Raw genomic sequence first — 27,308 nt, forward strand, 5'->3', positions numbered from 1 at the left:
TACCCTTAAATGTATTCCTTTTTTTCTTTGGTAATATTTACAATTATCACGGGCAAACTATTATTCTAATTGTTTCCTCAAGTTAGCTAGGCTATAGCAAAAATGTCAGACAAAGATGGCGTTCCTTTTTTATACTCAAATTTTTTATTTTTTTGTATTAATTTTGTATACTCCTCATCTTTGTATTATACAGGTCATTCACACAGTTTATGATATCGTAAATAGTAATTACACACAAGAGGTGTAACAAGCATCAACCTGTCACCTTCACAGACGTGCATCATGCGCGCACACAAACACACACTCATTCTCACCCACTGACACACACACCAACACACTCAAACAGGGACACCTATCCCTTACACTGAATAAACAAAAAAGATACAAATGTAAAACTTTTTTAAACCACAAAACCCCCAATTTCTTGTATCCTCTATCGTCACCAGATTCACATCCTTTTAACTCTTATTTTAAAAATGAGTATGACAATACTTTATGCTTTAACAGAATAAAAACAAAACAAAGAAACATAAAAAAATGCAGGAAGGCAATTAAAGGAGAGGGCGAAGCAACACTGAAGAGTTGGTTAATCCAGACACCAGTTTTTAAATCTTAATGGAAACAAGAAGCACAAATGAGCTGCAAGGCAGAAGGAAGAACCACTGGCTGACATCTGGACTGCGAGTTACAGAGAGCTGAAACTTTACTTTGAAAAGCTTTAAATTAGTTTAATGTGCTACAGAGTTTAGAGGCTTCATTTGAGCTGTATCTCTGTTCAGTCGGGAAACATGTTCTCAGTGTGTCCATGTCAGCCAGTGTGTGTTGTACGTGAATCGTAGCAGGGAGGGTGCAGGTTTTGGAAAGGCAACACTAACTAGTTAAAAAGGGCACTGCAAGCTTTATGGCACAATTAACAACACTGAGAGATGCAGTGGAGCCAAAGCTGAACAAATGATGTGGTATAAGTCAGAGGGACAAGCATCTGCAGACATCTGGAAGGTGTTAGCAAAGGACACTTCATTAGGATGTCACACAATCTCCACTATGAGCATCACTGGACAACAAGTAGACCAAAGGGTGGGTTATATCATGTGCCAGCTCAACACATCACAAATAAAGTAAACTGTTCTCAGCTAGTCATGGGTGAATTATAATAAAACGTGATTTCCGGCATAAGTTCAACTTCTTCCTCCAACTTATACTAGATAATGGAAGAAAGAGAAATCGTGCCAGAAATCACTTCTTTCATTTAAAATACAAACAGTTTCAACAGCACAGTTCAAAGTACATGATGTGCCCACAATCTGTGTCTTACTTATGAACAAGCAAACCTTGAGAGTGTTGATTAAAATGAAGCCAGTTGAGTGACGGTGATATGTTTTCACAGACAGTAGGAGAATCTACTGACCTGTGTATAACAGAGGAACATGAGGATAGTTCTTACAAAACGAATTGTTTATATCTGGTGAGTCCATGTATGATGGAGCCAAATGAAACACTGGTAACTGCAGTCGTTGCTTTGTTTTGCATTAGAGCGAACACTGACTCTCATTAGTCCATACACACATGCAAATACGCATTCAAACCGTGGATTCGCTCCCTTAGCTAGAATCTCCACAAATCAGATTCTCTCACACACACTCTCTCACACAGAAACATAGAAGTTGTCATCATTCTTGGCCGTCGGTGCGCCATTTCAGGAAGTCCTCCTTCCGGGCGTCTGGTTTGATCTGGTTCCTCATGCCACCGAGCAGATTGGAGGTTGCTTCAGAGGCCACTATTAAAGGTCGGACCACGGTGGGCGGGATCTGCCGCAGGACGCCGCCCACAGCGCCGGGCAGACCCTTCTGTTCGTGGCCGCGGGATGCTACATCGCACAAGGTCTGAGCCGTGTCAATCACTCCCTGGAGAGCAGTGAGACAGAAGTCAAAATATTTAGTGTTTCAGTACATTGACGTACATAAACATGAGAAAAAAGTTCTCATGTCTCAAAATAAATATCCATGCAAAGAGAGAAATCTAGCTGAAGCAATCTGGTTTCTCTAACCCCTAGCGCTGTTTATGTAAATACATTTTTTGTATAAGAAGATAATTAAATAGAATGGAAAGTGAGAAAGTGAATACGCTGAAAGACGAGCAGGTGACTGCTTATTTTTGGACCCTCTGTTCTCTAAAAGTTTCCATAATCATATTTGAAGGGAACATTTGGGTACGCACCTCTCTGACGGTGTCGTAGGCCTTGGCCACGCCCTCTCGCAGGTCTGCGGGCTGAGCGGCTCTGCGGGGCCGGCTGGAGGGGGCCCGGCCCTCTGTGATGGCAAAGCGGTTCAGGGGGGGAGTGGGAGACAGTATGTCGTACACCGTCTCTGCTGTGGCCTGTAGGAGCACACAGACACCAGAAATAAAATACTTGCGTATTCCAAAAGAAAAACTGAACCCAAATAAAACTACGTGGTTAAAAGTGTAGTTATAACAGCAGCAATTTGATTATGACCATTACTATACAGTTCTCCAATAATGTATTTGGTAGCTACATACTTTTGTCCCATTACACCTGGCACTAAAGAAACTAATAAAAACAATCATTTTGAAAACCTAAAACAAAACTAAGATGTTTGTTTGCTAAACCATTTTAACTGCATGTTTCATATCTAGCACCAACGCAACTCTGGTTTACATTGTTGACCTGCACTAAACCTCCTCTCAGTGCGAGTACCTGTATGGCCTGCACCAGCCTGTTGCTGAGCTCCAGAGCAGCTGAAGCTGTGGACGTCCCGAAGGAGGCTGCCCCCCTCTGGAGACCTCGGATAATACGCCCGTCCTTCCTGTACTGCTCTATGGGCAACCAGAACAGATCCCTCACTCCGTGGACTGGAGGAACACAAAGAGATGGAAGAGAATGAACCAAGAGATAAAACATGATAACAAAGTGTTAAGCAGCGTGTTTGAGGCAGTATCGACTCACACAGCTGGACCACTGAGTGCATGGGACCCACTCCTCCCAGAATGCCCGGCAGCTGATTCTTCCTGATGTCCGTCAGCCACTCAGTGACGGCGTACTGGATCACTTTATCCACACCGAGGAGACTACAAAGGGTTGAAGAAGAAAGATTAAAACAAAATATGCCCCTTTAATTGTACTAGATGCAAAATATAACAATTATAAATAAATGAAAGGACTGTATATGTTTTAAAATGTGTGCTTTTTAGTATTTAATATGTACAGTAAAATCTCATTTCTAATGTAAGGCTTGATAATGTCCGTCCTTTCTATGGAGTCATTTTTAGTCTGTGAATATTTTTGACATAACAGTGCAATACACTTTTGATCTAACGCAGGCTGAGAACTACATGTTTGTGAAGGTCTGCAGTTTCTGTAGATATTGTGTTTATGTCTGGTGTGCTTTTGGTATATCAATGGAGTATGTATTTGTACCCGTGTCTGCAGCAGAGCCTCTTCAGCTTCAGCTCAGAGCAGTTCAACTGGGCCAGACCAATCAGGATTCCTGCAAACGTTCCCTGTGAAGCAAAGAGCAGGTCAGAAAATAAAGATAGCGTGGACAATTGTTTTCCTCATCAAATACTCATAAATCCTAAAGATGTCTTTAAGGCAGTTTGAGTGACCTCTCACCTGTTCAATGACAACATGTTTGCCTTGATAGTCAAGCCAGATAGGCACTTCAGAGGTGAATCGAAACTCCCTGAAAATTGCAGAGGATAAAAAAATTGTTTTTGATTCGCACAAACAAGCATTGCTTCAAACACGCCACCTTTTTCCCTTTATTTAAAAAAAAACGGAATCAGACTTTCTTCGAGCGTTTGGGTGTATAGTGTTTACGTACCGGAAGTAGATGGGCTGGTCGGAGGAGGAGGTGGAGCCGGCAGAGCAGGAGCTCTGCTCGCTGAAGGTGGTTTCAACAGACGCTGAGAGGTCAGGTCCCAGACCAGCCTCCGCCTCCTCAGGGGCCTTCTGGGAGGGGTCTGCTTTCACTGAAAAATAAATGGTAAGGAATATAAAAAGAAACATATTTATTGGAGCATTTCTTATTTCATATAGAATATGTTTTGCAGACAGTGAGAAACATATTGCTGCAGTGATGATAAGCAGCCCCCAGATCTATAGAGATAAAGCCCTTAAAACACGAATGGACGACAATTGATGAAATATGCAGCAAGGAATTAAAACATCATCAGAAGAGGCTCACCTTCGGATGCAGGGTCCACAGGCAGGTAAGGGTTAACATAGGAAGCTAGACTGCTGAAAAAGTCCTTCAGGAAAAACAGTGCGTCCTGGACAGGGGGGGGGGGGACGGGACAGGTAGATTAGTTACAACTGAAAATCAACACTTATTGGTAGAGTATATAGTTTAAGATGAAGTTTTCTCCAATGCTGTTATGATGTCATAATAAATGCATGTGGAGTTTTTCATTGCCATATCTGCACTGTAGCTAATGTGCAGATGACAATAAAGCCTTGAATTAATTGAAATGCTTGTAAAAAATGAAATGCTAAATAATGTCTGCAAACAGAGTTGTATGTTTCTGTCATTTACTTTCTTAATTTTCTACAAAAAAGCAACATTTCAGGCTCTACTCAGACACGTCTGGGTGTCATGGCGTCAGTAGTCTCAGGAGCAGCGGTTACCTGGTCGATGTTAAGACGTAGAGGCAGCAGGCTGATCCGAAGACAGCACTCCGGTCCACCGAGGCCAGACTCTGGACAGACCTGCAGGGCCTTCACCGTCAGCTGCAAGAAGTAAACGCACAATCAATATCATAGGATCAAATCATTTCAATAGGAAAGTATCTGATATTCCATGAGCTTCAAATCAGTCCCTCTGACCTCACCCCCCCCACCCCCTCTCTGCTGTCTCACCATGTTGGAGTGGGCTCGGCGCGGCATGCTCTCGCTGGTGTAGAGGTAAAGGAATTTGTTGAGTTGTGAGGAGGCCAGTCGGTCTCGGACCTCCAGCTCCTGGACGATGAACACCTGTCTGGAGAGGGGCTGCTCGCCCCCGGGGCCCACGCCAGCCATCAGGAACCCCTCCCCCTCCTGCCCCGCTACTGCCCCTGGGTAGGACTCATGCTGGAAGGACACCTGGAGGACAGAACAGGAGGAAGGTGTTGAAGAAGGTTAATATTATATGTTAAAATGTGTTTGTTTGGAACTGGTGAAGTAATAAGGGAAGCAGCACTGCTAAGTTTCAGGTTGAATTTAAATTGATTAGTTTGACGGTTTGATGATCCTTCACCAAGAGTTATATGAGAAGATCAATACCACTTAAATGTCTGTATGATTAATATGTATAGCCAGCTCAGCATAAAGACTCCATATGAGAGAAGTATCAATCTTCTCTGTAGGAAAGTGAATTTAACAAACTGTCAACGGTTCCTTAAATCACCCTTTCACATTTTGATCAATTGACAGCCATAAAAAAACTGATAGCAATAAAACACATGAGTTTGAATTTAAGATAGTTTGAGTTGAACAAATGGATAAATGATGTATGTTTTTTTGTCAAACCATTTTATTTGCTAAATAAATAAATATATTTAGATAAACTAACCTACAACTATGTATCTTCTCAGTTTAATCACAATGTAGTAGATGTATGAATCTACCTTGGTGAGCTGGATCTCCATCAACAGTTGGTGCTGGCGGCCGCTGCCTCCGGCCCAGCGCCACGAGTTCTGGGGACGGGAGGTGGTGGCCGAGCGAGACGGGGACCCCCGAACTCCAGCGGGGGCTGAACGACCTCTGCAGAGAGAACATGAGATGTTGAGAGAAGAGTCAAATAAAAGGATACAAATCTAACAAACACACACAGGTGAAACATTCTCATGACCATTGAGGTATATTTTCTTTGAGGAGCTATATTTCTGTGCATCTGAGAAACTACTTGTGGCCTGGTGTTTGTGTTACCTGTTAGTGTTTTGGGCATGTATTGACATGGGCTTGCCCCCAAAGTCCTTGCCCCCGTAGAGATGCCAGACCACGGAGATCTCCCTCAGCACAACTCTGCTCTGCGGCACGGGGAAGCGGCTCGGCGCTCGCAGCAGGTCTGAGCTGCCTCGGGGTCTGGAGAAGTGACTCTCCTTCAGCTTGATGGGGCCCTCGGACAACACCGTCACCACGGGCTCCCCGTCCCGCGGCTGTAACAAATCCCAGGTTTGGTTATTTCACAGAGTAATAAAGATTCCCCATTGCACATTTATGGGCTGACTCGTATTTCTGATTTTTGAAAGGTCTGACCAGCCAATTTTATTTTCTGTGTAACCTTTCTTACATGAAAAAAATATGAAACTAAATTGTATGTTCTTACAAAATATTGAATCTCTCACTCTCACATTTTCTCCAAATCCGCCCCTAGTAACAAGACCTTCTCTTACTCTCACTCAAACAAATACGAAAAAATAAAAGCACTTGAAATAAAAATTCCAACAATATATAATCCAATATATTCTCTTCACTCAAGCTGTGAGCGCCACTGTGCTAAAGATTAAATCATCATGTTGCACAGGCGCATACATTTCGTTAGAGTAACAGCCCTGTGAGTAAACATACGGGAGTCATGCTTTGAGGTAAAGTGAGCTAATGGGTAAGAATGACTTTATAAAAAGACCAACAGGACCACGGTATCAGGCAGAAACTCACAGGAATGCCCATCCCAGGGGCCTCCAATATGCAGAAGTCATCGTTGTCGGTCGAGCCGTCGGATCCTTCCTCAGACATCATATCTGCCTGCGCCTCTGTTGCTGTGGCAACCAGTCCATCAAGCTCAGCGTCCTCAACCAGCAGGACGGAGGGGCTTCGCTTCGGGGCCTCGCCCGGGAACAGGTAGACAGAGACGGGCGAGCCTCTGGGCATGGAGGGTGAACCTGGAAGAAGAACCATTGGTACTATAAACACTCTCTCCATAGAGAATGAACACCTCCTGTGCACGTGACCAGTGTGGAGTTATGACCATGAACTAAAACTGAAAGTAGAAGAATTAGCAGGGAAAACATTTTAAATAAGTAAATCAAAATGATTTTTTTTCAGTTTTAGATAATATATACTACCGATAAAAGGAGATTGTGACATTGGACCACAGAAAATGATCAGACTTTACATTGACGAGAGAGAGCATGCTTTACACTCAATCCCTTTAGTTTTCTCATGCACTGTGGTCTTATAGAGTTCTCTTTTTTCCAAGCACATTTTGATATATCTGATTAATAAGTATTTAATAAATAAGATCAGTTTGTATCACTTTCCAGACCCAATTCAAATTCAAAACAAATTATGGACTTTACTTCAAAATTCAAAACAATGTATTTTGCAGGTATACTGCAGGGAGCTGCAAACCACGACTCCAGAACTACATATCAACTAACTAAACCTTTAAAGCTGAAAATAAACTTGAACTAGCAAACACTCTGAGAATCAGTGGCACGGTGCATACTGTTTATTATAACGTTTTTATTGCATTAGTGAAATAGTTTCATGTTTCTTTTCCTGCCTAAAAGTTCAGTTTATTTGGACAATACACTCCTCTATGGGTCAAGCTTTACCAGAGTTTTATAGCACATGATGAAACCACCTTAAATAAATAGGCCCACAACCCTCTTCCTTTATACCAGGAAACATGGGTGATTGCAGAATTTCACTGAATCAAATCCTGTTTGGATGTTGAAAAGTGTAAAAAGAGAAACTGTACCAGGATCTGAGCTCTCTTCTCTGTGGCTCTTCTCCGTGTCGATTAAGGCATCAGCGAGGTCGTACTGGTTGATCTCTGCAGTTTCAGCTGGAGGGCAGGGCAGCATCGCCGCAGGACTTTCTGACAACTAACAAAACAGAAAAACAAATAAAACATTTAGAAAGTGACATGGCATCTTAATAATACTTTTCAACATTGATGGAACTGTTATATATAAGACTGCCACTATTAAATGAGTTATCTATTCTTAATGTAGGAATTCCTACGGGAAGACAAAACTGATTATTTCTCAAGGCTCCTACACATTTTTAGTTTTTCAGACTTTGTGGTAGATTTTTTTAGACCATATTTTACATCTGAAGAAATTGAAATATGTTTATATGAAAATAAATTGTTATAAACTTTAACTGTAAACATGTATATCACATAATGACATGTACGTATGCTACTGTCTGGCCCAGTAATTGCCAGAAAATCGTAGCTAGGTACTGTAGCTCATGCAAACTCAAATCATGCAAAAAATGTGCTCCAAATCTAGTTCAATGTGCAATGTTTTATCCAAGCTGCTATGCTAAAACTTTACAATGTTATTCCGTTTTTCTCATGTACATCTAAACATCTGTAAACCTTCAACCGTCACGAGCAATTTCTATATTCTTAACAACCCATTTTAATTCTCTGTTGACTTACTGGTAATTTCTGGCCAGCGATTTCGGTGGGTGAGGTGTGTCGCGGCGGGGGGTGCAGGTCCCCCTGCGAGACGAGGTACTGCAGCAGGTTGACCAGGGCGGCGCAGGAATCAGCACAGGTGTGAACGTGAACCACATTGTTGGAGCATCGGAGCTCGAAGAGAGGCTGAGACTGGAGAGCAGGGGGAGGAACCACAAGAAGCACATTTCATTAATATCAGCAGAATCACCTTTTCATTCCGAACACCTCTCCTTTGGAATCGTCTTCCATTTCAGATCCGAAGCTATTTCCGTTGACTCCTTTGAAAACAAACTCAAAACCCATCTCTTCGCATCTGTCTTCCTTGTAAACTAATTTCCATCACCTAGTTTCAGCTCATCATTACCATCACTTCAGTCACATGCTTTTATCACATGGCAATACTTATGTTGATGTATAATGTTTTTATAATTTTTATGCGATGACGTATATATATTTATTTTTGTTTGCTTTGTACAGCCCTTTGAGGCATTTCTTGTGATTTGGGGTTATAATACATTTTGAATTGATTTTTTTATTTGATTTGAATCAATAAAGATGGTGACAGCGAGAGTCGTTATTTGATGGGAGGGATGACGGGAAGGAGAAAGAAAATAACAATAAGGTAGAAAATACTTATACACTGGAATACTACAAGCTTAACATGGATAGAGCCCAAAAGAACAGACTAGACACATTTGACGTAGAAAACATTGTTACATAACAGAGCTTAAACTGGCCTTCTTCACATCTGTACACTTTGTTACTGATTGTTGTCACATGACGTGTTTACTGTCGCCTTGTTGGTTTCCCTGAAGCTATTATTATAAGCGAACTGGTCAAACTAATATCTATAAACACAGGGCCTGTGCCTTTTATTGGTTTTTGAAAGGAATTGGATAATAACGCTTTGTTTCCCTTTACATTTTCACAGGCAGGGGCAGCCTTTTTCTTTCCCATTTGTCTGTGGCTGCTGTGAATGTGTCCCAGAAATGTAAACAGCGAGCACTCACCAGCTTGCCCGTATCGCTGCCTTTCCATGTAGTGATGGCGAGCTCCAGCAGGTCAATGTCCAGAACACACACATAGTCTGTGTGACACAAAAACACACAGTGGTTGTTATTAGGGTGACAGCGATTGTTATTTATGTAATTTATAATAACTACTGAATCTGCCCTTATAAAAGACGTGCCAGACTGTAAGATGACTTCATTTACTAACACTTGTCAGAAAAGTTACTCAAGTACAAACGCTTTTACTAAAGCAGCAGACATGTTTAACTTCTTTAAAAGTCAAGTGAACTTGCTACATTTAGATTACATTTTTTTACCCCAAAAGAATCACCATAACTAGGTGAAGCTGCTGCTATAGTGGGTATACAGTGGGCATTTTTAAACTGGGTTGTATGAGTTCCATACTAGGTGTATACTTATAGATAATGGCGGTCAGCACGCCCAATTTGGAGAAACAGACAGAAGTAGAGGGGCAGGAGCAAGGCAATGTATTGCTGTGGAAAGCAGCAATACATCGTGTTATAGCAACAACAAAAAAGTCAGTATTTCTTTAGGGGAAACTATATTTAGGTTCATTGCTTTGCCTTGCTGTCAGAAGACCTTTTCATCAAACTGAAGCCGTTTGACATTCTTTCTTTGAAGACCCCAGACTCCTAAAATAATCAAGTAGTGTAACCTCGCAGAACTCAGGAGTTGCCTGTCTACCGCTTCCTCGACGGGTTGTTTGTTTTATTTTGTGAATTTGGTCAGTCCAGCAAGATCAGCAACTCCTGTGTTATGCGAGGTAAGTTACTGTTTTGGTCGAAGGAGTCTTTGAAGAGATATTTTTAGGTGGTTAAATATGTTTTTCTGCTGCCCCCATCCACAGCCCCACATTGCTTGCGTTCCTTAAGGTCTGCTTGCTTCTCCAAAATAGGGTTGTTCCGACACTCCTCTACTGCAGATAAAACACTGACTGATTACCCCATCTCAGAATATCTGAACTATCCCTTTAAGTGTGAGCTGCAGCTGTTCTGTTGTTGACTTCAGGCTAACCAGCTCTGATATAACTCACACTCACAATGTTGGGAAAGTCTCCATAGACCAAGGGTACGGTATGTGCAACGCAGCTAACAAACATTCTGACACTGTGTTGTTTTCACTCATCAGGAATTGATTTGAACATATGGTATACACAAGAGTGGTGGAATAATTAAAAGTACTAATAACACAATTAAAACAAACTATTATTATTAATATTAATCCAGTAACATGTAAGATGCAGTTAAATGTTGTTGCTGGCTGACATAGAGCCGATTTTAATCATTGTTTATTCTGTTCATTGGTTAAATGTACTGTATAACAAAGCATTGTATTTGATACACTCATAAGATGAATATCAAAACATCTTCTTATATAAAGTAACTAATGTCATCAATGGAATTAATGTAGTGGAGAAAAGTAGAATATTTCCCTCTGAATATAAAAATGAGATACATTTACTTCATTACTTTTCACCACAGATAAAGTGATATAAAGAAACCCCACTCTCTGTCATGTGACTAACCTCTCCTCAAGTCCACAACGTCAGTCTCACATTTGTCAGAGAGGTAGAGAGCAGAGTCATCCAAGATGAATCTGACAAAAACAAAACAAAAACAAAACTTAGACAACAATCTTACACTGAGTCACCAGCTCATATAATGTGATACAAACTGATAGCATTAAAAATATGTACTCTTTATTGGACCCCTGTCATGTTCAGTTAGAGGTGGACTGTACCTGAGGTGAAAGGTGGCCGTGTCTACGATGATGTTACTGGACAGAGAGAAGGACTCCGCTGTGAACAACACGCGCAGCGGCAGGTACATAGGTCTGGGAAACAAGAAAACAAAATAAATGATCATTTTACCAACCTTTTTTAAGTCCATTTTAATTGAATAACATTTACTTTACAGGTATATCAATTAGTTTAGAGTCAAACATATAGATATAGAAGACACATATATGAAATACTCTGCATAATTGACATGTCAATATTCTGACACTAATATTTTGCACATTCTATGTACCGGTACAATTTTTTGCACTAATGTAGTACATTCTCAAATATTGAAGTGACTGTTATTTTGTATATATTGATTGTTGTGTTTTTATTTAGGTCTTAATGTGTGCACATGTAAAAATGTGTCTTTGATTTTGTGTATATATATATATATATATATATTTCTATATACATTTTTTTTTTATATTCAGGATTGTGGAAAACGGTATTTCGATCTGTCTGTACACACATACTGGAAGATTGACAATAAAGTTGACTTTGACTTCTATAGTAACTTTTCAGCCAACCATACAATGCACACATACATAAAAAAAACTGTTTATAATCCCGTCCTAATCCTACAGCACTCATACGTGCTACAGCAAACAGACATGCACACAAGCAATGCTTTAAGACAGTTTTAAAAATCTAATGAAGTTGCAACGGATCTGAGGCATATTATTTACCTGTAGTCGACCGCACAGGTAGCGAGGTGTGTGTGGAGGACAGTGATGACGGCGGGGGCTGTGTATCCCAGAATGGGATCATCAATGACATCCAGAAAGTCCACCAGCTGTGACAAACAAACACAGAGTCAGCTGGCAGGCCAAACAGCCAAAGACAAACATTTTGAATTCGACCACATCATTTAATTTGGTATGGTTTGCATTTTTCTGCACAACCCAAATGGTTTAACTAGAAGATAAAGCAGAACAAATTGCTGAAATAATAATAATTAGGCTGCAGCCTTATTGGGTAATTCAATTTGTCATTAAATCAAACTTTACTGGGTATAATCATCTTTTGGAGCAAAAACAGCAAAACAATTCTAAGTCCGGTGATTTAGTACTGGAGGGAACGCAGGCTGGTGTTACTGCACAGACAAGATAATGTTCATGTGTGCAAGATCTCTGCATTCTTCTTTTGAATACTTCATTTCTAGATAGAAAGTTGTTGACTGTTCTGCATTATGTTTGTCTGAAATATGTAGGGACAATATTTCCCCATTCTTAGCACCTCTACAATGGCAACCAGTTGGATTCAGAGTTGATTTTAAGGCTGTACTCTTTGTCTTTAAAGCACGGAAAGGTTTAGCCCTGAGGTATATTGCTGCCCTTTTATCTTTGTCATGCTAGTTTAGCAAAAGCCACAGTTGCAAGCCCATTTTCAGAATATACAGTCGATTGCAAACTGCACAATATTATACTCCTCTGACACACTCTGCTCCATTTCTGCAAGAGAAATAAGCATATCCCTCTCAACATCGCACTCCACATTCATACATTTCTATTTCTGCATGAAAGTGGAATGTCAAAAATGTGTGTCTAAAGAGAAAATAATGCTTTTTCTGGCATCAAATCATTCAATCTGACATAAACGTCCACGAGAGTTGAAAATACTTCAGCTGTTTCTCTTTCCAAGTTTACAACTTCAGTGGGCAAGTAATCATGAAATATGTAAAACACCATGAAATGCCCAGACTATAAATAAAACAGAAAGTGAATGATACATTGCCAGTAACTGGTTGTGCAGGGAAGGAAATCAACACTATTGAGGAATAGAAAGATATTGAGAGACTCTACTCTCCATAAAGGCTTGTGTCTTTATGTTTTCTCATACTGCTGCTCACCTGCTCATGCCAGCTGTGATTGGTCGGTGCCATGTAGTGCCTCATGGTGGCACCTTGAAGTCGAAGGGCAACTAGGAACTCCTGAAAGGAGAGATGTAAACATTGTTTCATTTCAAACTTGCAACAGAAGCAAAACCAGGTGTTTATAGAGTACGTACCTTAACACCCCTCTGTGGGTCCAGTGTGACTTTGATGGCTGTGGACAACATCTGCAACTCCCCCTCCTTTCCGCTCACACTGCTCACCCCCACCTCTGTGGGGTAGATGGTAGGGTCCAAGTGCTTTGGGGGATTGAATTTGGGTATTTCCAACCGCTGTGGGATGGGGGTGTCTTTCACCACCGCTGTGTTGGGGTAACAAACAAAGTTATGACCACGATGAACATTAAAAGAGCCATTCTGATGTTTCCATGTCAGTGTGTAATCTGCAGTAGATGGCGGTTGGTACGCCACAGTTATGAGAAACAGACTGAGGTAATCAATGTCCTGCTCTGAATGGGGACACAATGTCTTCTAATGTATTTTAGCCACCACAATTATTTTAGTGTAAGCTATATAACAAAATGTCCTTGCTTTACCTCGCTGGCAGACAGATATACAGTCTGTGTTTCCAGCATGGAGCTGAATTTGTTAAATGTATACACTCTCTTAAAAGCCATCAGACTCCTGAAAAAGTGTTTTTACCACCCAGAACACAGAAGTTACTGGTCTACTGATGCCCCAATAGTTTTTCTGTTTGTGTTATTTTTTAACGTTTTATTTTGGATTCAACATCGTCGCAAAATAGATGCTCTTAAATATGTTTTGCTTCTGGCACGTTCACAGCAGTATAATGCTTCTTTTTTAAATGTATATATGGAGAGTGGGTGTGTGTCGACTGCCCTCTATTGACTGTAATACACTGACATGGTACAAAATATAATCCCCAATTTAAAACTATCTCTCAACATTTTCTACATTGCATCCAATCTACCTGAACATTAATTAACAATCAAATGTTTGCAAACAACATAACAATGTTTACCTTTATGGTATAGCTCCACTCGTCGGCTCTCTATACACAGGAAATTGAGATTGGGGTCGTTCTGGTGCTGCGCCACGCTGAATATCTTCCCCCCTTCCAGGTCAAGCACAATTTCCCCATGACTCTGGTCCTCCTGAAACAATGAAATACAATTGAAATATATAAAAAAGTCAAAGCAATCAAACATTGTAAATGGACCAAGCCAGATCAGTTTTTAGGTTGTGTAAATAAAGTCCAGTCTCAGGTCCAGAAGTTGTGATATTGGGAGCCGCTTACCTTCTTGTCTGTTCTGGTTTGCAGGCGCCCTTTGCTGATGATCACAGTGAGGGAGAGGAGGCTGAGGTTGTGGTTGGGACGGGGGAGCTTTTGTCTTTCCAGATGAATCACTGGCCAAGAAGAACTGAGGGTCGTCCTCGTCTGAATCAGAGTCTATGGTAGAGAGAGAAGACATATTAAGCTTGCTTAGTTAATAACAAATGTTTTGGCAGGTTGGTATTATATCTGTTTTGCTACATGATGTTTTTCCATCAAAGCAGTCAAACTCACCCAGTCTAAAGGCCGACTTGCAGAGCTGGAACTCTTCGTGGTGCTGGCGGCTGTGCTCGGGGCTGCTGGCGGAGGGGGGGGGGCGGCTCCCACATCAACAGATCATTATTGATCCTTTTGGACAAAGGGGAGGGTGAGGAACAATAATGTTACTTCAGATGCAGTATTCAAATATGAACAAACGTGGAAGGTATTTCTAACAAAACAGTCCTACATAAGCAGCTCTGAGGACAAGAGCAGTAAAAAAAACTTGACCAAATTCTGTGTTTAACTTGTCGAACAATACAAATATATTCTCTTGAAGATAATATACAACATACTGTAGTGTCGACGTACCTGTTGTAGAAGCTCTGGAAGGCCTGTTTGCTGGGCAGGAGGATGTAGGCCAGCGGCAGGTGGATGTCCACCGCACACTGACACTGAGCGACACACTGCGCCTGAAACTGACGCATCTCCTCGGGGTCGGCTGGAATCACCATCTAAAGAAAGAAAGGAAGTAGGAGGAGAGACGAGGAGGGATGAGTTTGGTCTGAAATTGTGATAAGATGGCAGATAAATAGGTGTTCTTTGTGCGCACCTCCTCAGTCTCAAACATGGTGCGGTTGGAGGAGAACGGGGAGCTGGTTTTGTCGTTAATTTCACAGTGACTTTCAAAGAAGGCGGCCCCCAGGTCACTGATGAGGTTCATCCCCCCCAGACCTGCTGCCGGGCCCTGAGGGTCCCCTCCACGCACACGCACCGATATCCTGCCCACAGGAAGAGCAAAGTGAGTGATAATGGCTTGTGGGACAGAAAGCATTTATATTTTGTCTCATTTCAAGAGCAAGAATGATTGATTTCACATGACAACTTTTCCTTTAAGAGAGCTTTGCTACTGTAAAGTGCTGAGTTAAATTAGAAAGCTTTATTAATCTCCGCCAGGGAAACTCATTTGTCACTTAATTAACTCAGACATACATTCACACTACACAGCAGATACAAATACAGAGAACAACAAATACATATCCTATAAAGAGCCATTTGAGACATAATTAACATCTGAAAGAAGCTACATCTAAAGTCCACATATACAAAGTAAACACAGTGTAATAGATGTCACTCAAGAAACAGAACATTTTCTAGATATCTCTCATATTGTGAATTATGTATCTATTCCTCTCATAATAACCATGACTAACCTCGGTGAAGAGTCGCGGTTCTTTTTCACTCTGATAAAGGGGAAAGAGCCGCCCTCCCAGCCCTCGTATGACCCTGGGGAGACACAACACATAATTTCTCTGTCGGCATTTATTTATACGGGAAGGGAATAACTGTAGCTTTTACAGCTTTTAATAATGAATTGTATTCTATAGAACTTCGTGCAACAGCGAAAACTAAAAGAGCTACTGTCAACCTTACATATGAAGCCCTTAGCAACATTGAAAACACATTGGATTGTCTCCGTCAGGCATTGGTCAGTGTACTGTCTCATGAATATTCAGTCAGCTACTGTACAGGGCTGTGTGTTTTCCCACCATGCAGGTCAGTGAAGGAGGCCTCCAGCAGCTGTGTGAGGCAGGGGGCCCACGGCTCCCCCACCGCAGGCTGCTCGCTCTGGAGGTCCGGGGCCTCCTGGTGCTTCAGCTCCAGCTCCGTCAGCTCCAGCACGAGAGTCTCCTGCCGCACTGCCCTCTGGGTAGGAGGGCGACGCTTAGGGAGGGGCCGCAGGTCGGGTATGGGGAAACGAAGCCTGAGGATGGCGTGTGGGGAGAGGAGGGAGAAGGAGGAGTACAGCTCGCTGCTCTGGGTCTGAGGAGAGAAAGGGAAAAACTGGTGAACAAGGATTTTAAGATATGATTCATTCACAGGGTTACAGACAGTAGTCAGTTTTGTGGTAATCACTATTTAAAGTGGACCTATCATGCTATATTTGAATAATATATTGTAGGGCCATACCTATATAAAACATGTCTGTGAAGTTTTTTTTTTTAAATACCAAACAGATCATGTATTTTAGCCATGCCTCATTTCACTCTATTTGCTCTATTCCAGCCCTGTCTTCACAAGGGCTGATTCTGTGGCAAATGAGCTGCAGCTGACCACGCGCCCCTGCAAAGGAGGGGGGCGAGGCACAAGCGTCATGTTACCATGCTGTTACCATGCCACGCAACCTCTCATTCCCCTGATAGGTGGAGAGTTGGCCATATAGGCGGAGCTCCCCGTTTCTGACGTCAGAGATATTTCAAATCTGTATCAGTCTGTATCAGATCCGTTGCAGCCCCGTTTTTAGAGATTTGGGTATGGAGGAAAAGAGAGAGGGTTGTGTTTTCTGACACTTGGTGAGTTCCCTGACACACTTACAAAAGTGCATTTCCCTTTAAGCTTTACCTGCAGGCAGCAGCAGAAAAACGTATGAAAACTGTTTAACTGTACACTATATGAAGAACATTTTTACCACTTTTTACCACCTGTGAGACAGCTCTTCTTAATCTAAACTAACCAAAATCAGAAAAAAATAAAAACCAGAAACAACTTAAATCTGAACCAAAAAGTTCTTGTTTTCTTTTAGGGAAATGCTGTTCATGTTTGTGTCAATAAAAGCATTATTCTATAATAAATATATTTATTGTTTTCAATTGTCATGCGGACTGAACTTTGACGTATTCCTTCTAAGCACTGTGTTTGCATGCATGTGTCTAATTCAGTTACTGATTACTGTATTTTGTAGGGCTCTTCTTTTAAGTAAATATTTTTCCTTATGCTGAAATAAATGCATATAGGGTCCCACCTGCATGAGTCCCGGTGCAGCAGTGTCTGTGGGACAGTGGGCGAAGGCCTTGCTCAGGTTCCCCAGGCGAGTGAGGATGTCCAGGTCGAGCTCAGCGCTCAGCTCTGCCAGCTCCACCCGCACTACACTGTCCCGCCGCACCACTCGCTGTTTACCCTGCCGACACACACATCACACGCACATATTATGGGATAGATTGATATGTTTGTCAGTAACTATGTAACAATGGTTTTTAACTTGAACATGCACATATCAAGTCATGGTTGGCATGTGTGTATAAATACGTACTTTACGCATGTGTTTCTCAGTGAGGCCGTAGTGTAGTTGGGCACATGGTCTGGCTGCAGCTCCAACTGTGAACAGACCGGCTTTCTGGAACTGAAGCAGCTGAAAAAAGACAGAAAGACACACACTGTTCTCTCAAATCTCCCTTATCATCAGGGAAAGAGAACAACAACCATAAACTACTTTCACAAAGCAGGAGCAAGTTGACTTAATTAAACAATTATAGAGATTCCTTTTACATCCCTTCTACACGACATCTTTAATTACCAATGCTGGCTCCAGTCAAACATACATATCATTGATTGTAGTACAAAAGAAAGACAAAGAACAGCTGTGACAGACTGAGATGTCTGATCTTATAATGACCATTTGCGATCGCTTACTGTTTATATTGTTTGATTATGGCTACATTGAAAATATAATGACCAAATATGGACAACCAAACAAAGAAAAAACCTTGGCATGAAGATATATTTAAAGTTTTAGAGTGAACACAGCCACAGTGAGCATCAGACAGACTAATAGATTATATACCTCGCTGTATTGGGGCTTCCCGTCCTCCCAGAGGCACTCTAACAGTTCCAGTCTGCTGAAGGAAAGGTCAGAGGTCACGGCCCGGTTGTGGCGTGACCCACTCCGCATCTCACAAGCAACCTGCACTGCTGCGCCTGTCACTCTGGGGAAGAGGAATCAAGGATAAGTAAAAAAAGAATCATGGTTTTTTGCATTTCAGAAACTAATTTGTTTATTAAGAAAGGGAAGTCTTTCAGTATCTTCAACTAAATCTTTAATGACATTTTCACCTTCCAAAAGCCCCTTGTTATATTAACACTTCACGTCAAAATAACCTTTCTCTCTGTTATTGTTGTAAAACAAAATCATTTGGGAAGCTATGTCCACATAAATAACTCAGAAAAGGCCAAAATGTTTTTCTACCTGAGATGGATTGTGGGCAGGCCTTGGCGAAGCCGCCTCTCAGATGGTGGAAGTCCCTCTCGCTGAACATGCTGTCCTTAAAGAAGGCCAGCTCTCGGAAGAACACCTGAGACACCTGAGCCAACGACGTGGCTTCGTCAGGATTAGAGGGCGGGTCCTCCTGCAGCAGGGTGAGGGTGAGCCCACCGAGTGTCAGACGCAGCAGAGCATCCGGCTTCAGCTGCTCCGCTCCGCTGTGGGAGCGTCCTGCAACCGAGAGGGTTAATGCTCAGTTTTTTGGTTAAAACGATACTTTGGGGGAAGTCTGATGGCATACATTCTGAAAAGAATATAAACAATCTGTCGGAAATGGTCATAAAAAAATAATAACTTTGAGGACAAACCACTACTTGATATGTCTGCGTCCTTCAAAGCTCAGCACTGCAGTGTTTTACCTCTGGTCCGGCCGCTTGCCTGGGGTAGACTCGACAGACAGCCCGCTACAGGATGCCTTCTGGGACCGTTCCCCATGCCCTGGCAGGAAGAAATACTAGTTGAAATCAGACTGCTTGAGATTTGATGGGTACATTTAAAACTCAAGGTCTGGGTGTTGTTCTCTGTGTTTTAGAGCACACATAATACCATAAGATATCTTGAGCTAAAACCCTTTGACGGCTGTACCTGTGCAGACAGTGATGCCGGCTGTGTGAAGCTGGACAGACTGTGTGTCGAGGACTCCATATCGCTGTCTGAGAACTCGCTGCCAGAGCGCACAGACGTCACGCTACTGCTCATTCCAGCAGGACACATGGAGAAAAACATCTCTGCAGGTACACACACAGACACAGAGTGACAAGGTAAATACTACAATGTCACACTAACACTTCAGGGTAGGTGGCTGAAGGGTAATGGTCGTCAGGATTGTTAAGGTCATTTCCAGATCACCACTACTTGACAATCAAGCTTCCTATCTTTGAGTTTTTTTATATACTGACAGACTAAAAAAACTTGAATATGTCAATAAAACTTTTGGCTTGCAACAAATAAATGAACATGTTTGACAGCAATATTGACATCAGGCACGATCAGCTCATTCTAAATTCTGCTGAATATCAAATCAAACTCCTCATCGAACAGACAGCCATCAACTGACTGGCTGCACTTTGCACTGCTACAGGCAGTATGAGGTGATTATGTATCTCAGACATATTTCATATCATATATCTGAGAGTTTATAAGTGGACTTTTGCTTCCCTCAGTACCTCCATTCTCCTGGCAGGTGACGTAGGGGTCCAGGTCGGGCTCAGTTTCCCACTCTCTGTCTCTGGGACTGGAGCCCAGCTGCTTACTGAGGTCCTCCTCAATCAGACGCAGGTCATCTGAGTCCAAGGGCCGACTGAGGGCTCCATCACACTTAGTGTCTGTCTCTGAGGGGGAGGGGACAGACAAACATATTTATGAATGTGTGAGAGAGCCGGGATTAGAGTGGGACCTCACACTCATGAGGAATTTACAGATGTGTGTGACCCTCCAACTCTGAACTACAGAGGAAACAACACACACTTATTGTCTTAGAGTCTTTCTGTCTCTGAAGAATTGTACATTATTGGTGCTAAAGCCTGAGGGCGTTAGTGAGTAGTACATGATAAGCAGTACATTTGTTGTTTTACTTAGTGACTGCATGCATGAATGTAGGCATCATTTGTACATTTTACTCATCGTACAAGTGGAGAAGCAGGTATTTGCTATGTCGTTTGTGAACAGAGAATCACTCGTTTAATCATAACAGGCCTTATCATGACCTGACAAAACTCTGACTGATTCTTTAAATCAGCCATTTCAATCTGAACCTCTTTTAAATCATAGGGGAAAATCACTTATCTTGTTACGTTCCATAAACGCCTGTAAACATTTAACTAACTTATATAATTGAAACAATACAAATTCAACATCATCATTTTTGGAGGTTGGAAACAATCATATACATATATTTGTGAAACCTAATTTGTATTTCCGACAGCATAGAAATACCAGGTTTAAAAAGAGAGCACATGCGTGGAAAACAAAAGGCACAGCATTCAAATGTTGGCTATGTGTCACAGCACTGAAATAGAGTCCAGAGCCTATTTCAAGAAGAGATTGAAGGGCCATCTACTAATGACCATGTACCCTTGTGAACTGTGAACCCTAATTTAATTGTATCTCATGCTTTGCACTGGTGGGTGTCTAGTGCACTCATCCTTGGCTGAGATTGATATTGAAAGTGGATGACATTGTTGATGATGTTGGAGATTGTTGATGATATTGGTGATGTTGTTAATGATGTCAGGACTTATGTCTTGAATGTTGTTGTATTATTGTTGAATTGTTTTAAGTGTCGGACCCCAGGAAGAGTAGTTTTTGTCAAGAGCAATAGCTAATGGGGATCCTAAATAAACATAGACAAACATAAAGCACTGTACCGGTGTCTATGCAGAGGGCTGCCAGCAGGTCTGTCAGGTGGGTTATTTGATCTGGAGACAGCAGCATGTGGACACAGCCCACCTTGCCGTCCAACTCAAACTGAGGAACAGAGAAACACAGACAGGTGAGGAGTGCGCACACACACACCATGTATACATCAGTTCAGGGGACATTACATTGACTTACATGCATTTCCTGGAGACTTATCCTAACCTACACACACACACACACACACACACACACACACACACACAGCACACACACACACACACACACAAACACACACACACACACACACACACACACACACACACACACACACACACACACAGCACACACACACACACACACACACACAACACACACTACACACACACACACACACACACACACACACACACACACACACACACACACAACACACACACACACACACACACACAACACACACACACACACACACACACACACAAACACACCACACACCACACACACACACACACACACACACCACACACACACAGCACACGAGTACCACACACACAGCCAACATCACACACACACACCCACACATCACCACACACACACACACACACCACACACACACATCACACACTACACATACACCACACACACATGCACCACCACTACACCACACACACACAACACACACACCACACTCACACACACACACACCACACACCACAACACACACCACACCACACACCACACAACACACACACACACACACAGCACCACACACCACACACACCTTTGGTCCAGTGCAGCATGTCGTTTCTGTTTGATCTTGACGGTGGTCTCGATTGAACCGGAACAGCTTCCTATGATGCAGCGGCTGAGACGGAGGGCAGGGAGCGGATTTCAGGGGGCTTCGCATTCTCTTCAGTCCCTCATTATCATTATCATCTCCTTCTTCATCTTTCTTCCTCTTCTTCTTCTTCCTCCCTCTTCTTCTTCTTCTTCTTCCTCCTCTTCTTCCTCCTCCTCCTCCTCCTCTCCTTCACTTGCCGTTGCTGATTCAGGGTGTTGTCGCTTAAGAGGACCCTAAGAAATGAGGAAAATCTATGAGTTTTTCTCGTTATAAATGACATGTTTTTATATTGATATAAATTGTGTTGTGATTCTCCAAGTTAACAAGACTCTACGTTCCCTTTTTGACAAGACAGATGTAAATAGTGATTACTTTGAAACAGTAGCAAGTGAGTAAAGTTACTCTCCATCATTGTGGGATTAAGAAACGGGTTTATCAAGGTCTAAATAGCTGGAGATTTTTAGTTATCAACCACTTTGATCCACATCATCGTTTTCTTAAGAATCATTCTTTAATATTTGTTGTTTTTAGTTAGTCAAATCTTTCATGATTCTTCTAAAATGTAGATGAATAGATAAATTATAAACTTACATAAATAAAATAGTGAAATAAGTAATAAAATTGATACAAAGATCACATAAAGAGTAATCAGCAGTCACCTGTACTGTGCCAGTGCTGTCGTAGAACAGCTGCACGGCGCTCAGCTGGAGGATCTTGTGCAGGAAGGCGGGCGGCTGGTGGATGTCCACAGGCACGGCCGTCTGACTGGCTGGATCTCGCACGGCCTCATCAAAGTACTCCAGCCTGGAGAACCATGTAAACAAACACAGAAATGGTTTAGTCCACGGTCAAATTTCTCAGTGCAAATGGGAAAGAGTCCCACCTGCATTGTGACAGCAAACAAAATGGTTTATGGTAATGTAATTTCGTTATTTAGAATTACTTAAAACTCCCTTTGGTGCATTGTAAGGAAATGATATTTAGGTTTTAAACAAATATACCTGAAAAGGATCAGATAGCACTTTCACTGTAACATGCTTTACAGGACTCAAAACAGTTGTTCTGTAAAAGCATTTGAGAGGACGTAGCCCTCTGTTTACTGACCCCAGATCAACAGCCTGAGCAGCTTTGACAATGAGCCACAAAAACAACAGCGGGACAGTGACACACTTTACAAAATGGAATCACAGTCATGTGGCTTCAACAGAAATAAACATAGCAGTGGCTAACCAGTGTTTTATGTCTTGTAATTGCATTGTTGAGGAACCGTTGACACCATTTTTTCCCCATCATATACACTACACTGTAGGAGTAGTGTATATGCTCTGACATTCAACCTTTTGAATCACTGCTGTTGGGTTTCGACTAATAGAAATATCCACATAAAAGAGGTTCAGCCTGCTTTTTGAGGTATTTCCCTTTTTAACACTCACAGGAGGTTGCTTAAATGTCTTTCTGTGATCAGTAATATTGGAACTCTCCTACTTCAGCACTTATAAGAAAGAGGAAAGGCAAAAAATGAAGCCAAGCATTAGATGTAATCTTCTGTCTGCTCCTCAGCAGATAAGGAGAAGAGGCCTCTGCTCAGTCGTAAACTTGCACTCCTTGGCCTTGTCTTGTCAAACAGCCTCAGCGTGAAGCACATTTTAAACAGGGTCAGTATTGACGACGTCAGTCACCTGAAGAGACTTTTATCAGTAGCTACAAAGGACTGCAGGCTGAACGTAAGGTGTCGTCAATATGGGATGTTAGGGAGGCCGTAACCTTCACATTGATGAAAATGTTGCGACAGTTAGTTAACTGGTAGTAAGACTAAAAACCAAATCATGACTTATGAAATCATTTATAGAAATAAATGATGTTTCCAATCATTTGATGTAATTCACTGCATGTTTGACACAACCTCTTAACAGGGATTAGTCGAGTCAATGTTTTTAGACTTATAATTGAGCACTAGATATTTTGTTTATCAATTAATTATTCAAGTGTTGTCTCTGGCAGGAAAGGCTTTAATCATTACAAAGCTGTGAGGATATGAATCTGGAAGCTCTTATTTGTATGATGGGAAACATTTAGAAAGTAATGCTGACAGTTAGGGCTGCAGCCAGTGTTGGGAGTTATGCTTTTTGTCTACCGGCACTGTGACTGGCGGGCATCAGACGTACCAGGTACTGAACAAATAAACAGAATCCAGCAGCAACTTGCAGGACTTCATCATCATTTAGGAAGTTTAAAGGTTCATCCCGAGTAGCTTCTTTGATATCCTATTGTCAAAAGGGCTTAAGGGTCTGTTTCCCCAATAACAAGGGCTGTCTTCTTTACAATGCCCACTTATGAGCACACTTTTACAAAAAGGCCAACACTACATCGTGACCCAACAGAGAAATAATGGGGAAGAGTTTGTGTTGTATTAACAAATAGACAATTAAGAATTTAAAAATACAAAATAAAGGACACAAATTATGAAGGAGGTGAAATAATGAAAACATGTTTTGTTTTCTTCTCTGCAGCTTATTTGAATGTTGAAAAAGGAGCTAGGACGTACCGTTTGATGTGCATCTCTAAGGCCACGCCTGTTTCCAGGTCCAGGGGCTGGTGCTCGATGCGAACGATAGTGTCTATGAAGGTGACTTTAATACGACGAAGGACTGGAAACACAGATGAGATGAGAGACAGACAAAGGTTTATCAGCACTGAACTGTTAAATAAGCTCTTCTTGTGTGTGCTCAGATTGGTTATTTAATTGAAGAATATTCCCACCAATTGACATTATGACCGTGGGGAAACTTTGATGTCGGTTTTCACGACTTCGCTTCATCGCAGAGTTTGGGAACACATAGATTTGACTTACCTGTCTCAATGGTTTGTGCAAACATCTCCAGCCCCTCCAGCTGGGGCGGGGGCTCCTCTGAAGCCTCCGGGGGGTCCTTCAGGCACTCCTGAGCCAGCTGCATGCTGGAGGTCATGCTTGATGACCAGCCTTGAGAGTCCCATCCCCCACCTGCAAACAAACCACATGGGGATTTAGTGATGTCTTGCCTTTGACAGAGAAGTAGTGTAAATGACATGTTTGCAAACATAAGTTAACTCCATGGGACATCATGTTTTATAATTAACATTAATAAATTGCATAACATTTAGTTATTGTCATTATGCTGCTTTCAAATCCGTGTCTCAGTGCTGTACGATACGATACCAGTCACCTCTATGGAAACATTGGTATAACTGCCTTTTTTAATTTATATTTGAGTGTTGTATGTCTTTTTTTTTTTTAAATGGACCAAGAGTCTCTTTAAATAAAGCTGATGATGATTGAAATAATCGATGATTTAAAAATATATGTATTTGTCGAATTTTTATTTGTAAACAAAAATGATTAATGGCTTATTGTAAGCATACTAAATCTAAAACAAATGTTTTCAATTATAGCTTACTATTTAAAACAAATCAGAATATTCAGAACATGAACTTTGAGCCTATCTGCAACAAAGGGATGCTTTGTTTAAAATGGTAATAGTACAGTAGTGAGGTATTGCTGTTGTGAAACATGGCCAAGAGCTTTGAATGTATCTTTTCTTTATAAATTAAAGATAAAACAAGGTCAGTAATTGATATCTAAGAATGATAATGTATTTCTTAAAGCAAATTACAATGATTTAAATTACTCAAATGTTAGGATTTGAAGTGTTCTCTTCTTCATATATAACTTTTAATTGATTATGTTGGGGTTATGAATGTTTTTGATTTGATCATGCCACTTTGAGGTCTGTTCTATATTTTCTGACAATTTATTAAAAAAAGGTATATGTATATAGTTCATATCAGCATATTATTATCAACACATTACTGGAGTAGTTGTCAGTGGTTTGATTAGAAGAACAAAAATGTCTGGACTTGAAGTCCAATGATCTTTCTTGGATCATCACTTACATCCTGTTGTTTACATTTTTTTGTAATGTACCTAAATAACAGATCTTACCAAAGAGACACTTATTTATACTCAGCTGCATAACAAGAGCTCTACACCAAGAATGATTTGGGAGAACACAGTAATAAAAACATGGACAAAGTAAGTCTTTTGGACCACACTTGATTGGACAATCCCTGGAAGAACCCCTTACGCAACAACATGTGGCTAACAGATGCACATTTAGTGTCAAAAGAAGAGTGACAGGTTGACTCAACAAGTTGCTTCTCAGTGAACTTACTGGTCCTGTACTTGGGTCGACATGTTATCTGGAGACCAGAAACCTCTAAAGTGCAGTGATCAGTCAGGAGAGCTTGCCAGGGTATGGTCACTGTTATGGTGTTCACAAAGCCATCCACTATCTCCAGAGGAGCCCCAAGAGACTCCAAAAGCTCATTGACCGCCTGAGGTAGAGAGGAAGCAGTGATAAGAAAGACAAGTGAAAATAAACCTGAAATCCATATCATCTTATCACTCTTTATGTAGACTTAAGCAAAGGAAGTGAACAGTAAAACATGGCAGGGGGGGGAAAGATCTATCCATTCTCAATGTTAGAAACTAGATAGACTTGAAGTGCATCTGGTGATATGTTTCTCATGAATGCGTTTTCCTCGAAGAAATGCGAGCTAGGTTCAGAGTGACGTTACAGATTGTTGTTGAACTCGAGTGCAGTTGCGAAATAGTCAAGGGTGCATGAGCCCGACAAAAACACGATGCATGCTGATGTGGTGCGGGGTTGACAGCCACCTATCTGTAATAAAATCTCACCCAGACATCGAGGTTGATTTCCTTGATGACACCGCTGCCGTTGTACAGGTCCAAACCCAGCTGGTCCAAGCTCAGTCTTTCCTGCAGAAAGTGGCCGAGGTAGTGCTGTAAGAGGTACCGACAGGCCCGTTTCTTGATTGAGCCTGACCAGGGGAAAAGCCAGCGAGACATAGGGCCAGAGAGAGCGGGGAAAGGGAGCAAAGAGGTGGCGGAGGAGAACCAGTACGAGTACAGTCCTCTGGCAACTGCATAACAGACTAACACAAAGTGAGCAAAAACAAGGAATGAGCCACAGCTAGCTGCAGGGGGCTAAGGAAGGGGGTAGCTCGTAACTATCCTCACGGCTTGACACAACAACTCGGAAATCCTTTGTGGCAGGATCTACAAGAATCCCCTGCGACTTGACGACACGTTACTCCTACTGTCTGTCGCTGTCTCGACTCGTATTTTCGGTTGTGTTTGTGTCGAATCGGAGCGACAGGTTCCGTTGTTGCGTATCTCTTGTTTCAGGTTGTTTATTGTTATCCTACGCCAACTGATTGGTATGGTGAACGTACGTGCGTCACGGTGACGAAGCGCAAAACCCGGAAAAGAAAGATGACACCCGACGTAACCTGGGCGCCATCTTTGTAAGGTATATTTTTTAAATATCTAAAATAACCTTTTAA

At 41.7% G+C, this 27,308-nt stretch overlaps 1 protein-coding gene across 1 annotated transcript; it reads right to left on the reverse strand.

Annotated features, from left to right (window-relative positions):
- Nucleotides 1-121: 121 nt before the first annotated feature.
- On the reverse strand, nucleotides 122-27,188 carry atg2a (autophagy related 2A). The gene is given in 46 exon segments (XM_034211888.1): nucleotides 122-1,904; nucleotides 2,218-2,376; nucleotides 2,717-2,871; nucleotides 2,966-3,087; nucleotides 3,437-3,519; nucleotides 3,632-3,701; nucleotides 3,843-3,990; nucleotides 4,206-4,290; nucleotides 4,646-4,747; nucleotides 4,877-5,098; nucleotides 5,623-5,758; nucleotides 5,924-6,153; nucleotides 6,656-6,879; nucleotides 7,701-7,827; nucleotides 8,391-8,561; nucleotides 9,422-9,498; nucleotides 10,968-11,038; nucleotides 11,183-11,275; nucleotides 11,912-12,018; nucleotides 13,075-13,155; nucleotides 13,233-13,417; nucleotides 14,098-14,230; nucleotides 14,374-14,461; nucleotides 14,463-14,526; nucleotides 14,644-14,725; nucleotides 14,727-14,757; nucleotides 14,980-15,122; nucleotides 15,221-15,389; nucleotides 15,822-15,894; nucleotides 16,158-16,431; nucleotides 17,411-17,566; nucleotides 17,699-17,797; nucleotides 18,230-18,369; nucleotides 18,632-18,877; nucleotides 19,066-19,144; nucleotides 19,292-19,434; nucleotides 19,873-20,037; nucleotides 21,073-21,194; nucleotides 21,870-21,922; nucleotides 21,924-22,013; nucleotides 22,016-22,138; nucleotides 22,565-22,709; nucleotides 24,451-24,553; nucleotides 24,757-24,906; nucleotides 26,114-26,276; nucleotides 26,641-27,188. Coding segments are annotated over 46 exon segments (6,087 nt in total). The 5' UTR covers nucleotides 26,812-27,188; the 3' UTR covers nucleotides 122-1,670.
- Nucleotides 27,189-27,308: the final 120 nt, after the last annotated feature.

This window comes from Gymnodraco acuticeps, unplaced genomic scaffold (genome assembly GCF_902827175.1).
Source record: "Gymnodraco acuticeps unplaced genomic scaffold, fGymAcu1.1, whole genome shotgun sequence".
Classification (NCBI taxonomy): Eukaryota; Metazoa; Chordata; class Actinopteri; order Perciformes; family Bathydraconidae; genus Gymnodraco; species Gymnodraco acuticeps.